The following is a 13,157-nucleotide window of genomic DNA, read 5'->3' as shown; positions in this document are numbered from 1 at the left end:
CACTAGTGTTGCCCCTAACAAACGGGGTATCTGTCCATGCTATACCAACTCACAAAAAGTGAACCAAGCCTTAAGCCTAGTAGACACGGGCCGAATGTAGGACGACATAGGTTGGTTTAATAAAAACTGTCCGACATTCAGTCTATGCATATGGCATCTGGTCTGACAGAAGCCGGCCGTATGGCGGGCTTCTGTCGGACATGCATGCTGGAAAACCAGCGGCCGACCGGCTCCTGATCAGAACTCTCAGCCAATGTTTGAGATTACTGACCGGAAAGTTCTGGCAGGGGGGCCATCCCCCTGTCAGAACACAATAGCTCAGTGGGGGAGAAAGCTGTACCAACATCGGATTGTTAGCGCCCCCGACCGGAGACCCTCTGGGTTGAATGAAAAAAAAAGGAATGGTGTGTACTAGGCTTTAAATAGGCTCTGTCTGACTCATAACGGCTACCAGAGTCACATGGAGCAGAACATCCAACCAAATTGCTTCCCAGTGACGCAGGAACCCATAGAGGAACTGTGTTCCTTTTGACTTACTCACTAGCTCCAAGGCTGCCAACAAACATAGTGAAATATATTCAACCAATGTGTGCATATGGACTGGAGGGGTTTAAGGGCATAGTTAACCACCTCCTTTTTGTTTGGGAGGGACATTAAGGGGACAAATCTCTATGATTAAACCCAATCAGCTTTTCCCAGCTAGTGGAGAATGAATCGGGTAAAATTAACAACCTATCTATGCTTGTAGATGGAGACTCCATGACTTCTAGGCCCCTAAACAAGGATTTGGGGTTACGTTTATTATATATATATATATGTATATATATATATATATATATATATATATATATATATATATATATATATATATATATATATATATATATATATATATATATATAAATATATATATACAAATATATATATATACAAATATATATATATATATATATATATATATATATATATATCAGGGCTCAAAATTTCAAGTCCTGAGCTACTAGCCAGGCCTCAAGAGTTACTCGCCACCAGTTGCCCCACCTAATTCATACACTGCCCTGCGCCTAATTGCACCCGTAAACAAGTTACAAAAGTTACAAGTTATAGAATCAAGTTACAAAATTAAATATTACCAACAACAACTTTAACAAAATGGGACAGGGCACAGGGGGCAGACCAGAGGGACAGGGCACTGGGGGCAGACCAGAGGGACAGGGCACTGGGGGCAGACCAGAGGGACAGGGTACTAGAACTGGGTCTCTTCCCCATTCTCTTGCTGTCTGCTCTGCAACTCCCATCCATCCTCTCTCTCTCTCCATTCATCTCATCATCAGGAGCCTGTGTGTGCGGCTCCACGCTTGCATGTCCCCACTTCCCCCTTTTATTCAGGCTGGCAGAGAGGAGAGGAGCTGCAGCACAGCGGGAGGGAGTACAATCCAGCGCTGAGATCCACACAACTGCACAGCCATTGACACCATAGCACAGCGCACACTGACAGCGCACAGCACACATTGAGACCAGTCTGTTCACAGTGCTCAGGCTAAACTGTTGGACACTTACATAGAGCACAAGGAGAAGAAAACTGCACAAACTAGAAGGCTGCTGCTCTCATGTCATGTGGTAATTTTTGCAATCCTCCACCTCACTCATTACTTTCTGCTCTCCAGCTACATTGGTTGGGGGGAGGGGGGCAGGCTCAGAGAGGTCATACTGTTAGGTCCCATGGCTTAATGAGAATTGTAAGTAGAGTACCTGTGTACTGCTCTGCCTGTGCGCGGCTCAACAGACTACTTTTCCCAAGCATGCACCTTTCCTCTTCGGCCGCCAATCTCATCGGGACTCTAAGTGTAGGCACAGATTGGAGGGAGATTGGTCATGCAGCCCTGTCATCACTCGCCCCCAGCTTAAATCCACTCGCCAAATGCTAGTAGGCGAGTGGAAATTTTGAGGGCTGTATATATTAACATGAAACACCACACACAAGTCCAAATAGCCGCTCTAAGCTTTACCTTTCTCACTCCAAACACTATAATACTGTCAGTATTTTGTGAAAAAATATACAAGCTTTAAATAGATCAAGTCATTAAGATATATGTTAAAGGTTCCAGGTTTTTTCCCCATTATTAGTAACGTCAACTACAAGCATCTGCCAAGGTTAATTTTTTCAGAGGTGACAGAGTTCCACAGAAGCTGTCATACTTACAACAAAGTCCTAAATTTAAAGCTGCCCCAATTTAAAAAAAATAATAATAATTTAATCATAATTTTTTTTTACTTATCAAAAACAAATGTAAAGCCTACAGAAAATGTTAATGAACAGTCTAAGTTAGCCCATTACCTCACAAGATGTGCCAGCATAACCAGGGGGACATTCACAGTTTTCCACTTGTACAGCTGGCAGGAGGTCAATCACATTAGGTGTAGCTGTATCAAGTGTTACTGAGCTTAACCTAAAAAACAGAAACATTATTTAAACAAATAATTTAAACCGCTGATTTTTTTCCCCTATAATTGAATAGGACTTGATTTTATGCAAACAGAACACTTAAGAAAACAACCTGTTCATGTATCTACACCTAAATGAAAACATATTTGTTTACTTGGTTATTTTGGAAAATAGTATACTAAAAACTGTGCATGCATGTCCTGTAGCTTGTTTTAGCTCTCCAGCTACAACATACACAAAGCTGCACACGTGCCATATATACTATTGAATAGCATACATTTTTATAGTTTAGTATGGCCTGAAGGTTTAGTATGGTCTGAAGGTCGTTTCCACATATCCAGAATCCTTAATTGGAACTTTCAGTAACTTTTTAAGTCTGCAAAAATATTTTCCTTAGGACTGGAGACCACGCTGGACTTACAAGATCAGTCACTGGTCATGCTTGGTTGATAGTATGGGCAAGCAGGAAAAAAGTATCTTCCAGTGGTTTGTTCCCAGTTTAAAGATGTTGGTGGTGAGACCTCTTGAGGCTTAGGCTACAGCCTTTTAGTATGGCCTGAAGGTCGTTTCCACTTGGAAAGGTAGGTAGGGAAAGGAGCACCCGATGTCCAAAAATAAAAGTTGAATGGTGAGTTGGCAGGTGTTTACAAGGATTCCCCCTTCTTCGGGGCTGTTGCTGCATGTTAAAAGATGGGGAAGGTTCCCAATCAGCTGTACTAATAGCAAATAATCTGAATGATTACTGTCAGAGTGGTTTTGGTTGCAAAGGCATGCCCTGCATGCAGCAACAGCCCTAAATAAGGGGTAGTTCTTGTTACCTTAAAATGCGTTGGCTCGATGTACTTGTATCTATTTTCATTTAACACCTTCCAAATCACCTTTCAACTTGCATATTTTTGGACACCAGGTGTTCCTTTCTCCACCGACCTTTCCAAGAATATATTCCTGGCATTTTATAGTACACAACAACAGTACAATTAGATAAAAAATACTTTTTATTATTAAAAAATCCAACCAAGTGACTATTCCTAGGCTGAGATGATGACATCAGTCTGTTGCAGTCAAAAGGAAACATTTCCTCCGTCTCCCCTCCGCCAGTGATGAAACTGCAACAATGTATATTTGCAGCAATCACAAGGTGGGAGGCTGCATCATGGGGCTCATCTGAGTGACTACAACCAGCAAGTGGGGGGCTAGGTATCTTACCCCATTGGTACCTCCTATAAGCTTCACTGTTAAAAAAATATTTTTTTTTTTGCTGACAGAGCCCAATAGCCCCAGATGGCCTGTGCACACACAACTGAATGAATTAGACTCTTCTCCCCTCCCAATTTCTATACAAAACATGAAATATGTAAAAAATGTAAAAATAAATATTAAAAGAGTTGAACTAAAATCATGAAAGTTTCAATGTCATACATACATTCTAATAGCCATTCTTACTACTTGAAAGTTTTTATTACTACCTGGTGACTGCACTTTTGGCATTGTTGTAGATGGCTCGTATCCACAGACGATTAATATTAGCTAGAACAGTCATTAGCCTGTCTCGATCCACGGGTCTCTTTGTATAGAAGTCCAGAAAGTTTTCAGGAAGAAGTTTTATTTCAGCTGTGTATTCTTCGTATGGCTGCAGAAGTAAACCTTCAGTCTTTGTGCCTATGGTGATACCGCTTCCCTGAAAGAGATTTAGACTGTCATATCTACATGCTGTGTTTATATATATATATATATATATATATATATATATATATATATACATATACATACACACACGGTATATATCCTGTACACTATATTGGCAGGTGTGCCAGAGGGGCTGAGGCCAATCCTGGGAATGAGATGCAGAGTAACGGACTAAACCAATTTATCGCTACAAATATAAAAGATTTTTGTTACCTATATTGGAAGGCAATAAATCCATGGCACATAAGGGAAAAAAATCTAAATGTGTGTTGCATCTCATTTTCTATCCTTCATTTTATAATCTGTCCAAATACCATGGAATTAGAACCCTGTTACACTAATGTGGAAAACTGTTGAAAAGCCCAAAAAGCAATGAATGCTACATGAAACTGTATGCCCCAATATCAAAATGCCTTGCAGAACTGGCATGTACAAAACAGTCATCTGCATATATGGCTGAATTGTTTGAGGTTCTATAGATGTTGGGTGAAATCAGTGGTAGATCAGATGGATGGTTTGATCAGCATTATAGGTTTAATTATATGGTCAGAAAGTGACCTCTGTCTGACATCATAAAAGATATTTAAAAGAAAAAGGGAATTTAATATCTGACTGAGGATGTTAGGTCAGGGACAACAGTGGAAGAAAAGACCAATACATGGGATTAACAGAGAAAGCAAAAAAACAAAATTGGGAAAGGCAGAGAAAGATAACAATGGCTGGGAAAGACAAAGAACAGAGAAACTAAAGCTGGCCAAACATGTATCTATATTTTTGTTCTGCCTAAACAAAAGAAATCTAGCCCTGCTGGTTATTGAATTTTGACAGCCAGAGACCTCGACTGGCAAATTACCCAAACAGTGCCTGAATCTCATTCGATGTAGCCAACAATTTTCCACCCATCTCATTTGGCAAAAGTTGTCTGAACAATTGTCTTTTGTCGAACTGGGTAGTGCCACAGGGGCACTTGAATTTTAACCAATTTACCATAAACGGTCAAAATTGGAGCCTTATGCGGAAGCCTTTACATAAAAGTCTGGGATTAAAATGAGCCATAAAAAGTAAGTAAAAAAGAAAGAAGCAACAAAAGTTATATGCGGGACAAAAGAAAGAAACAGTGGACTCGTAGTTGGCAAATTGACTGGATGACCAAATCTCTGGAAAAACAGGCCTCAAGAAAAAAACACTGAACTATTGATGACAAGAAATGGAAAAATAATATTTAAAAACTTTGTTTAGTGGAAAAAATAGATAATACTAGTGACTGAACATGCTGAGAGTTAGAAACTATATTTCCATTACCATCCAGAAAAACTTTTTATACTGCAAATTCTAAGAAAAAAAGCTGTTAGAAAGGCTTAAATGATTTTTATTGCGATTGCTTCAGGGACCTATCATGAGGCCCAATCCTCATAGAATGAAATAGAGAAGGACATTCCTATGTTCTTACTGTAAGAATTTACATACAATTTTCTGGGAAGTGCCGAATGTAACTGTACAGATACTGTATATAACACATACCACATTGTATAATGCCTGCACATGTAGAAAATCATTAGTTTCCGCTATTTTATGTCACCAATGGGTCATTTTAGGGCTATAACTAAACTGACCCTTTTACAACCATATGATCCTTGAAATCTCCCACAAGTATCTCTATTTTACTTTTGGAACATTGGCATGTAACCTTGGCCATTCTTCAAGTATATTAGACCCACTGACTGCAAAAATTCCATGACTGAACATCTCAGGTTCGAGCAAGCATGTCAACTTCAGGTTTTATGAGTCACACAAGGCCATGAGGCTGTCTTTCTCCTTCTCTATGGCCCTCAGTAGTTTAAGGATGAAAAAAACAAATGAACTCCCAGCTGTTCTCCAGTTGATAAGTTATACTTTCTTTCATAAGTGTGCAGCTAAATACTTCAAGAGATGTGTTCTTCCAATTTTTACCATAACGTTAAATCGAAAAGTGCCATAATATGTTTCTTAAGTGGACATCCCACAAATGCAAAAGAAGAAAGATATGGACAGCCGCACTCCAATTTCTTAAAAAAGACGTGCCCTTAATTGGGTAAAGGAAAAATGCACTACAGGTATCAGCACACAGTGGGAAAAACAGCTGACGCGTTTCGCATTGGATATCAATGCTTAGTCATAGCTTAGTTTGTAGCTATGACTAAGCATTGATATCCAATGCGAAACGCGTCGCCTGTTTTTCCCACTGTGTGCTGATACCTGTAGTGTATTTTTCCTTTACCCAATAAAGGGCACGTCTTTTTTAGGAAATTGGAGTGCGGCTGTCCATATCTTTCTTCTTTTGCATATCCCGTGCATTGCCGGCACCCATTGGTTCCTGAGTGGACATTGATTGTTCTAGTGTGCTCACCTGGAGCGGCAGCCTTCCTACCCGACATCCCACAAATACTACTTCTAGTAAGCTTTTTATTTCTAAAATATTAAAGTGTATTGCATATTATATTTTTTAAACCTGCAAATATTGCAAAAGAATGTACGTATATGTATCCTTAAGGTAGAAGTATGGGCAAAACTTTTTTTTTTCATTTTGGATAGAGCAAGGGAGAGTTATAACCCCTATCAGATTTTTTTCCACCATCACTGTCCCATTGTGGAGAGTTCCCTTTACTTCCTGTCCCATAGTCAAACAGGAACAGATCACCAGAACTAGTGTCCCCACTGGACGATTTCCCCTCTATGACTTTTCTGGGGACAACCCAAAATTTGGATTTTCTTTTAATTTCACTTTTGACAGGGGCACAGGCAGAAATAAAAACTGAAAAGCTTTCTTATCCCTCTGCATTCTATCCAAAACTTAAAAAAAAAAAAAAGCTGCAAAGTTTTTAGTCAAATGATGTGCCGTGAACCTGAACCTCATCCCCCAATCAGCATCACTAGGAATATTGCATGGTGTTGGGATATGATAAATTATAAGTACATGCCAGATGCAACAATTACCTGCATAACAAGGTCCACATTGTAAACTAGTTCCCCATCTAAACTCTCCACAGGGATATCATAGGACACTGTATACCTTAAGACTCCACCATAAGATGTTAGCTGTAAAACAAAAATAAATAGGTATTAATAAACATTAGAAAACATTATATGTATGACAAACCTACTCAAAATATATTACTTCTATAGTAAAAATATTAATGTAGCAAAACCATTAAGGGACACATTTGCCTCCCCACTCCATCTCCAATCCATCTAAAGAATCCTAAAGAATCTGTTTTTATACCAACTTTGTAGATATTCCCCAACGACATATGTTTTCAAATTATCCAAATGTATTTGTACAATGCTACTGGTACCTGTATCAACATTTTTGTAACCTAACACTGCTCAGCCCCCTGATGGTCTCTAGGTTAACTTTGGTTTATAAGCTGTGGATAAAGAAATCTGCTGTATTGAAAAAAAAAATAAAGTTGGGTACAAACTGATTTTTTTTCATTCAACCAGCAGGCTGGACACAAGTGGTGTGAATGCAGGAATCCTCACTGCTGTGCTTCTGTATTCCGACAATGGTGACCACCCCCGTTAGACTACACTGATCAGCGCTGAAGCCACTGACTGAATCAGCTGATAAAATCAAGGCTTTCCTAATGACTGGCTTCTGTTGAACAGAGAGGGCTACACATAGATAGAAATTCAGTTGGTTCCTGTTGAACTGGTCGAATTTGATATGTGTGTACCCAGCTTTATACCCTTGTCCTTATGTATTAAAGTGCTGGGTCACCTTATCTAAATTTTCAATACAAAAAATTGTCACATCCATGATCACACAGATAAGCCACTAAAGCCAAGAAAGCTTAGACCACATAGTTATCCTACCAGGAGTATTATCGATATTCCAGATTACTAGAGACTATAAAGTTTCTCCTATTGTCAGCTTTGATTGAAGTAGACACACCCCGTCTGGTAGACTTGAAGTGTGATAATGGGATAAACAAGATCTGAAACCGTTAGGTAGGGATGAGCCGAACACCCCCCTGTTCGGTTCGCACCAGAACTTGCGAACACACCAAATGTTCGTGTGAACTTTAGAACCCCGTTAAAGTCTATGGGACTCGAACATTTGAAATCTAAAGTGCTAATTTTAAAGGCTAATATGCAAGTTATTGTCCTAAAAAGTGTTTGGGGACCTGGGTCCTGTCCCAGGTGACATGTATCAATTCAAAAAAAAAGCAGTGAATTTTATAATGCTAAAAGTGAAACAATAAAAGTGAAATAATGTTCTAAGTACTGGAAACATGTGCTTTTTCACATGTTAACTTTACACCTGCCAGGTACGAAATTTAAAGGAATATTTCACTTTTATTGTTTCACTTTAAGCATTATTAAATTCACTGCTCCCGAAAAAACTCCTCTTCAAACCCACTGGTTCTGTTTTTTTTTTTCCAGAATGAAAACACCCCTGCCAAAAAATGCTGATAACAGCCTGCATGCGCTTGGACACATAGGATAATATGCTGGGGAGTTTACTGGCTGTAGAAAAAAAAAACACCTAAAGCCAAAAACAACAGCTATAAAAACATTCAGTGAGCATGAGGCCGTAAGTATTCCTAAGCATACACCACACAACTTTGCAAGGCTCTATATCCAATACAATATAAGTCATACTTTATTTCCAAGGTATGAAGATGGTGCCTCCCAGTAATAGATAGAGTGCAAGGTCTTCCTGGCCTCAGAGTTGTTGATGCTTATTTGATGAGGACCATCGAACAGGTCTTGTTGTGGGTAAATTCTCTCAGAACCATGCAAGTCACTGACATGCCAGCCATGGATATCAGACATCTGCGCCAAAAGATAATTAATAAATACTATTATTAACTTTTATTAACTGTTTATTAACTATTATTAACCATTCAACAGTTGTAAAGACATACTCCAGACCGTTTTTATAGCATTAGGTACAGCTTAGAATATTTGTCAAGTGTTTTTTTTTTAATTGTTGTCTTCCCATTATGAAGATTTTCCTTAATTTGTTTAATCTGTTTATATGATTTGTGTGGGACAAAGCAGGAAGTAAATAGAATGAGAAAGGTTTGGAACCCGTGTCCAGTTTTTATGTCTATGTGTGTCTCCATTGGGACGATTCTACTCACTTCCTGTCCAGACATTAGATAGAACTGAAAGTGAGTGTAAAGGGGACACATACGGTCAGTGGCGTTCCTAGGGGGGTGCGGGGGGTGCGGGCCGCACCGGGTGACACCCACTAGAGGGGTGACACCATCCCGATTTAAAAAAAAAAAAAAAAAAATTTTTTTTTTTTTTTTTTTAGCTGACATGACCAGAGGTGCAGGTGGCTGTGTCATGTAAAAGGGGTGCAGTGATGCAGGGTGTTGTGTAATGTAAAAGGGTCCAGAGGTGCAGGGGGCTATGAGATGTAAAGGGGGCCAGTGATGCAGGGTGCTGTGTAATGTAAAGAGGTGCAGGGTGCTGTGTAATGTAAAGGGGTGCAGAGGGCTGTGTAGTGTAAAAGGGTCCAGAGGTGCAGGGGGCTATGTGATGTAAAGGGGTGCAGAGGTGCAGGCGGCTGTGTAATGTAAAAGGGGTGCAGTGATGCAGGGTGCTGTGTAATGTAAAGGGGTCCAGTGATGCAGGGTGCTGTGTAATGTAAAAGGGGTGCAGTGATGCAGGGTGCTGTGTAATGTAAAGGGGTCCAGAGGTGCAGGTGGCTGTGTAATGTAAAAGGGTCCAGAGGTGCAGGGTGCTGTGTAATGTAAAGGGGTGCAGAGGGCTGTGTAGTGTAAAAGGGTCCAGAGGTGCAGGGGGCTATGTGATGTAAAGGGGTGCAGAGGTGCAGGCGGCTGTGTAATGTAAAAGGGGTGCAGTGATGCAGGGTGCTGTGTAATGTAAAGGGGTCCAGTGATGCAGGGTGCTGTGTAATGTAAAAGGGGTGCAGTGATGCAGGGTGCTGTGTAATGTAAAGGGGTCCAGAGGTGCAGGTGGCTTTGTAATGTAAAAGGGTCCAGAGGTGCAGGGTGCTGTGTAATGTAAAGGGGTGCAGAGGGCTGTGTAGTGTGAAAGGGTCCAGAGGGGCAGGGGGCTATGTGATGTAAAGGGGTGCAGAGGTGCAGGCGGCTGTGTAATGTAAAAGGGGTGCAGTGATGCAGGGTGCTGTGCAATGTAAAATGGTCCAGAGGTGCAGGGTGCTGTGTAATGTAAAGGGGTGCAGAGGGCTGTGTAGTGTAAAAGGGTCCAGAGGTGCAGGGGGCTATGTGATGTAAAGGGGTGCAGAGGTGCAGGCGGCTGTGTAATGTAAAGGGGTCCAGTGGTGCAGGGGGCTGTGTAATGTAAAAGGGTCCAGAGGTGAAGGGGGCTGTGAGATGTAAAGGGGTCCAGTGATACAGGGTGCTGTGTAATTTTAAAGGGGTCCAGTGATACAGGGTACTGTGTAATTTTAAAGGGATCCAGTGATGCAGGGGGCTGTGTAATGTAAAGGGGTCCAGTGATGCAGGGGGCTGTGTAATGTAAAGGGGTCCAGTGATGCAGGGGGCTGTGTAATGTAAAGGGGTCCAGAGGTGCAGTTGTGGAGAGGGGGTACACAGTAGTAACAAAAAGATATTGAAGGATGCAGAGGTATGCAGGGGGCACAGTGGGGTGTTTTTACATTTTAACGTGGGGGGGGGTGCCAGATATTGGATCCGCCCCGGGTGCCAAATGCTCTAGGTACGCCCCTGCATACGGTATTAAAACATAATAGATCTTTAAACCCCATCCAAAACTACCCAAACTGGAAAAGAAAACTCTGGTTGGACTTGTATATTAAAGTACATTTCACCACAGTGAATGTGTTTCTGAACTCCCTCCCAACTTTAGAATGGGTTTCAAAATGGCTGCCCACTGAACAGGTTTTCCACTGCATAGCTGAAATTGGAGTCCAGTTAAAACCAATATTAAATTCTTGTGATTTTAATCAGCATTTCTAAAATAAAATATTTATATGTCAATGTTTTTTATTAAAGAAGAACAAATTCTACAATAAACAAACACATTGACAGAATAGAGTACATTTTTCAGAATGTCCACATAACAATAGAGTGATATAAAAGGTATGGCCATAATACATATCCATCATCTATCACAATAACAGAACGTAAAGTGTTCGATATGTATCCAAATATTAATGGAGTTAAATAATAGTCTCCCAACCATGATCCGGAGTACCACTATGTGTAGAGTGGCAGAAAATAAAATATTTAAATCAAAAAAGTGTCTTTATAAGTCAATTTATCAAAATCAACGATAATCATATTAAATTACCTGAGTGGTATGCCAAAAGAGTTCATCACAGTCACCAGAAACACCAAAGCAGAAACATTCAGTGCAGCCCTCTGGATTTCGCTCTTGCAGGTTGTAGAATCCAGACTTACATCTGTCACAGTTCTCCCCTTCTACATGTTCCTGAGTAATGGAAAAGACATACAGGACACATTTCATAAACCAATGCCATATATGTAATCATTTCCCCAGCTAATTACATCCCAATTGACCAAAAGAGACATCCAGCCATAATGAATTGACAAAATAATCTTACATGCTGCATTGACTGAGCGTGATTTGTGCATACATACTGTATGTAGATTCTAGAGTTTTAACCTCTGAGCTACTTCATGTTTCTGCATTTGTAAAGCCTTTTCCATTTTGACCTCTAGCTTGTATTGTGTTGGCCTTTGATATCTAATCTTTTTTTTTTCTATACTTACTTTCTGTATCTTGCTACCCTTGGTTGGTTGACCATGATGCTGTTTTAAGATTGGTACTCTAGCTGTCTTTACTGTTAGTAGGGCACTCCCATGGACCACATTCTGGAAGCTGTTCTGTACCCCACCGATCCTCACTATCAGGAGAAATCATGAAAATCAGGCATTTGCAGAACCTGAACCTCCGTGAAAGCCTTCTGCCATTTGCTATCAAACAAGTGTATCCCCCACTTGCCTGCTTAGATCCTAAAAACTGAATCCAGTCTTTACTTGTCTGCACAGATCTTGAACCTGTTCTTAAGTGCTGTCTCTCTGGATTCGTGTTTTCAACGACCAGTTTCTACGCTCCTCTGGGTTTCCACTCCAGTCACCAAGTCTTCACACAGGAACTCCAGCACCCTCATACAGGCAGTTGGCAGGGCCTGCTGTCTATCAGAAGGGGGCTTGTGTATAAGACCACTGACAGCATCACAAAAGGATACCATACAATTATAACGCTCTGTGTCTGACAATCATTATTTTACCCATAAACATTGTGCCATATTTAAAATTGTTCCCTAATTTGGATGTGTTACTGAGGATAATTACTCCAGCAAATTCAAACCTCCCAAACTCCTGGCAGCATATCATGATTTAGCACAAACAATTTTTGTAGAGTAAATTGCATTGTTTACACTCACCTTACATATACATTGATCTGCACAAGGGTCATCATTCACACTTCCTATAAGGCTGCAGTTACAACGTACACAGTGAGGGTATCCTTTGTATCCAAAAGCACACTGGTCACATTTTGTTCCAATATAACCTTCCTTACAATGGCACTGACCCGGTAAAGAACCTTTAAATATGATATTGACAATATTAAAATCTCCAATGTAACCATGCTTGTGAAACGTAAAGTAAACATAAAAAAAAAGCTGTGAGCACGCTATGTGATATTAAACATAGCAATCAATTTAAAGACATTGCATGTGCCACACTATGTGATTATACATTACAAATGTACAATGAAATATTTTTTTACTGTACAGTCGAACCTCGGATTACGAGCATAATCCGTTCCAGGATCCATAATCCGTTCCAAAGTACTCGCATATAAAAGAAAGTTTTCCCACTGAAGTCAATGGAAACAAAAATAATTTGTTCCGCATTGACTTCAATGGGATGCAATACCGAATGCGGCCAGAGGTGGGGGGGCGCCAGAGAGCGCTGAAAACAGACAAAAAGGACACTTCGGCTGGTTTCATGCGCCCCCGTACCTCAGGCCAAATGAGGTACTGCAGGCATATTTAGCT

General features: G+C 40.4%; 1 protein-coding gene across 1 annotated transcript in view; it reads right to left on the bottom strand.

The window, feature by feature from the left end:
• LAMA1 (laminin subunit alpha 1) overlaps nucleotides 1-13,157 on the bottom strand; it is a 239,231-nt gene that overhangs the window by 141,477 nt on the left and 84,597 nt on the right. The window contains exons 10-15 of the mRNA XM_040353992.1: nucleotides 12,540-12,700; nucleotides 11,420-11,560; nucleotides 8,774-8,947; nucleotides 7,106-7,207; nucleotides 3,913-4,124; nucleotides 2,339-2,450 (exon numbers count right to left, since the gene is read on the bottom strand). Coding sequence (XP_040209926.1) covers nucleotides 2,339-2,450; nucleotides 3,913-4,124; nucleotides 7,106-7,207; nucleotides 8,774-8,947; nucleotides 11,420-11,560; nucleotides 12,540-12,700 — 902 coding nt within the window. The remainder of the gene's footprint in view (nucleotides 1-2,338; nucleotides 2,451-3,912; nucleotides 4,125-7,105; nucleotides 7,208-8,773; nucleotides 8,948-11,419; nucleotides 11,561-12,539; nucleotides 12,701-13,157) is intronic.

The sequence above is a fragment of the Rana temporaria genome, chromosome 5 (assembly GCF_905171775.1).
Source record: "Rana temporaria chromosome 5, aRanTem1.1, whole genome shotgun sequence".
Taxonomy (NCBI): Eukaryota; Metazoa; Chordata; class Amphibia; order Anura; family Ranidae; genus Rana; species Rana temporaria.
This window is presented reverse-complemented; position numbering and strand designations above follow the sequence as displayed.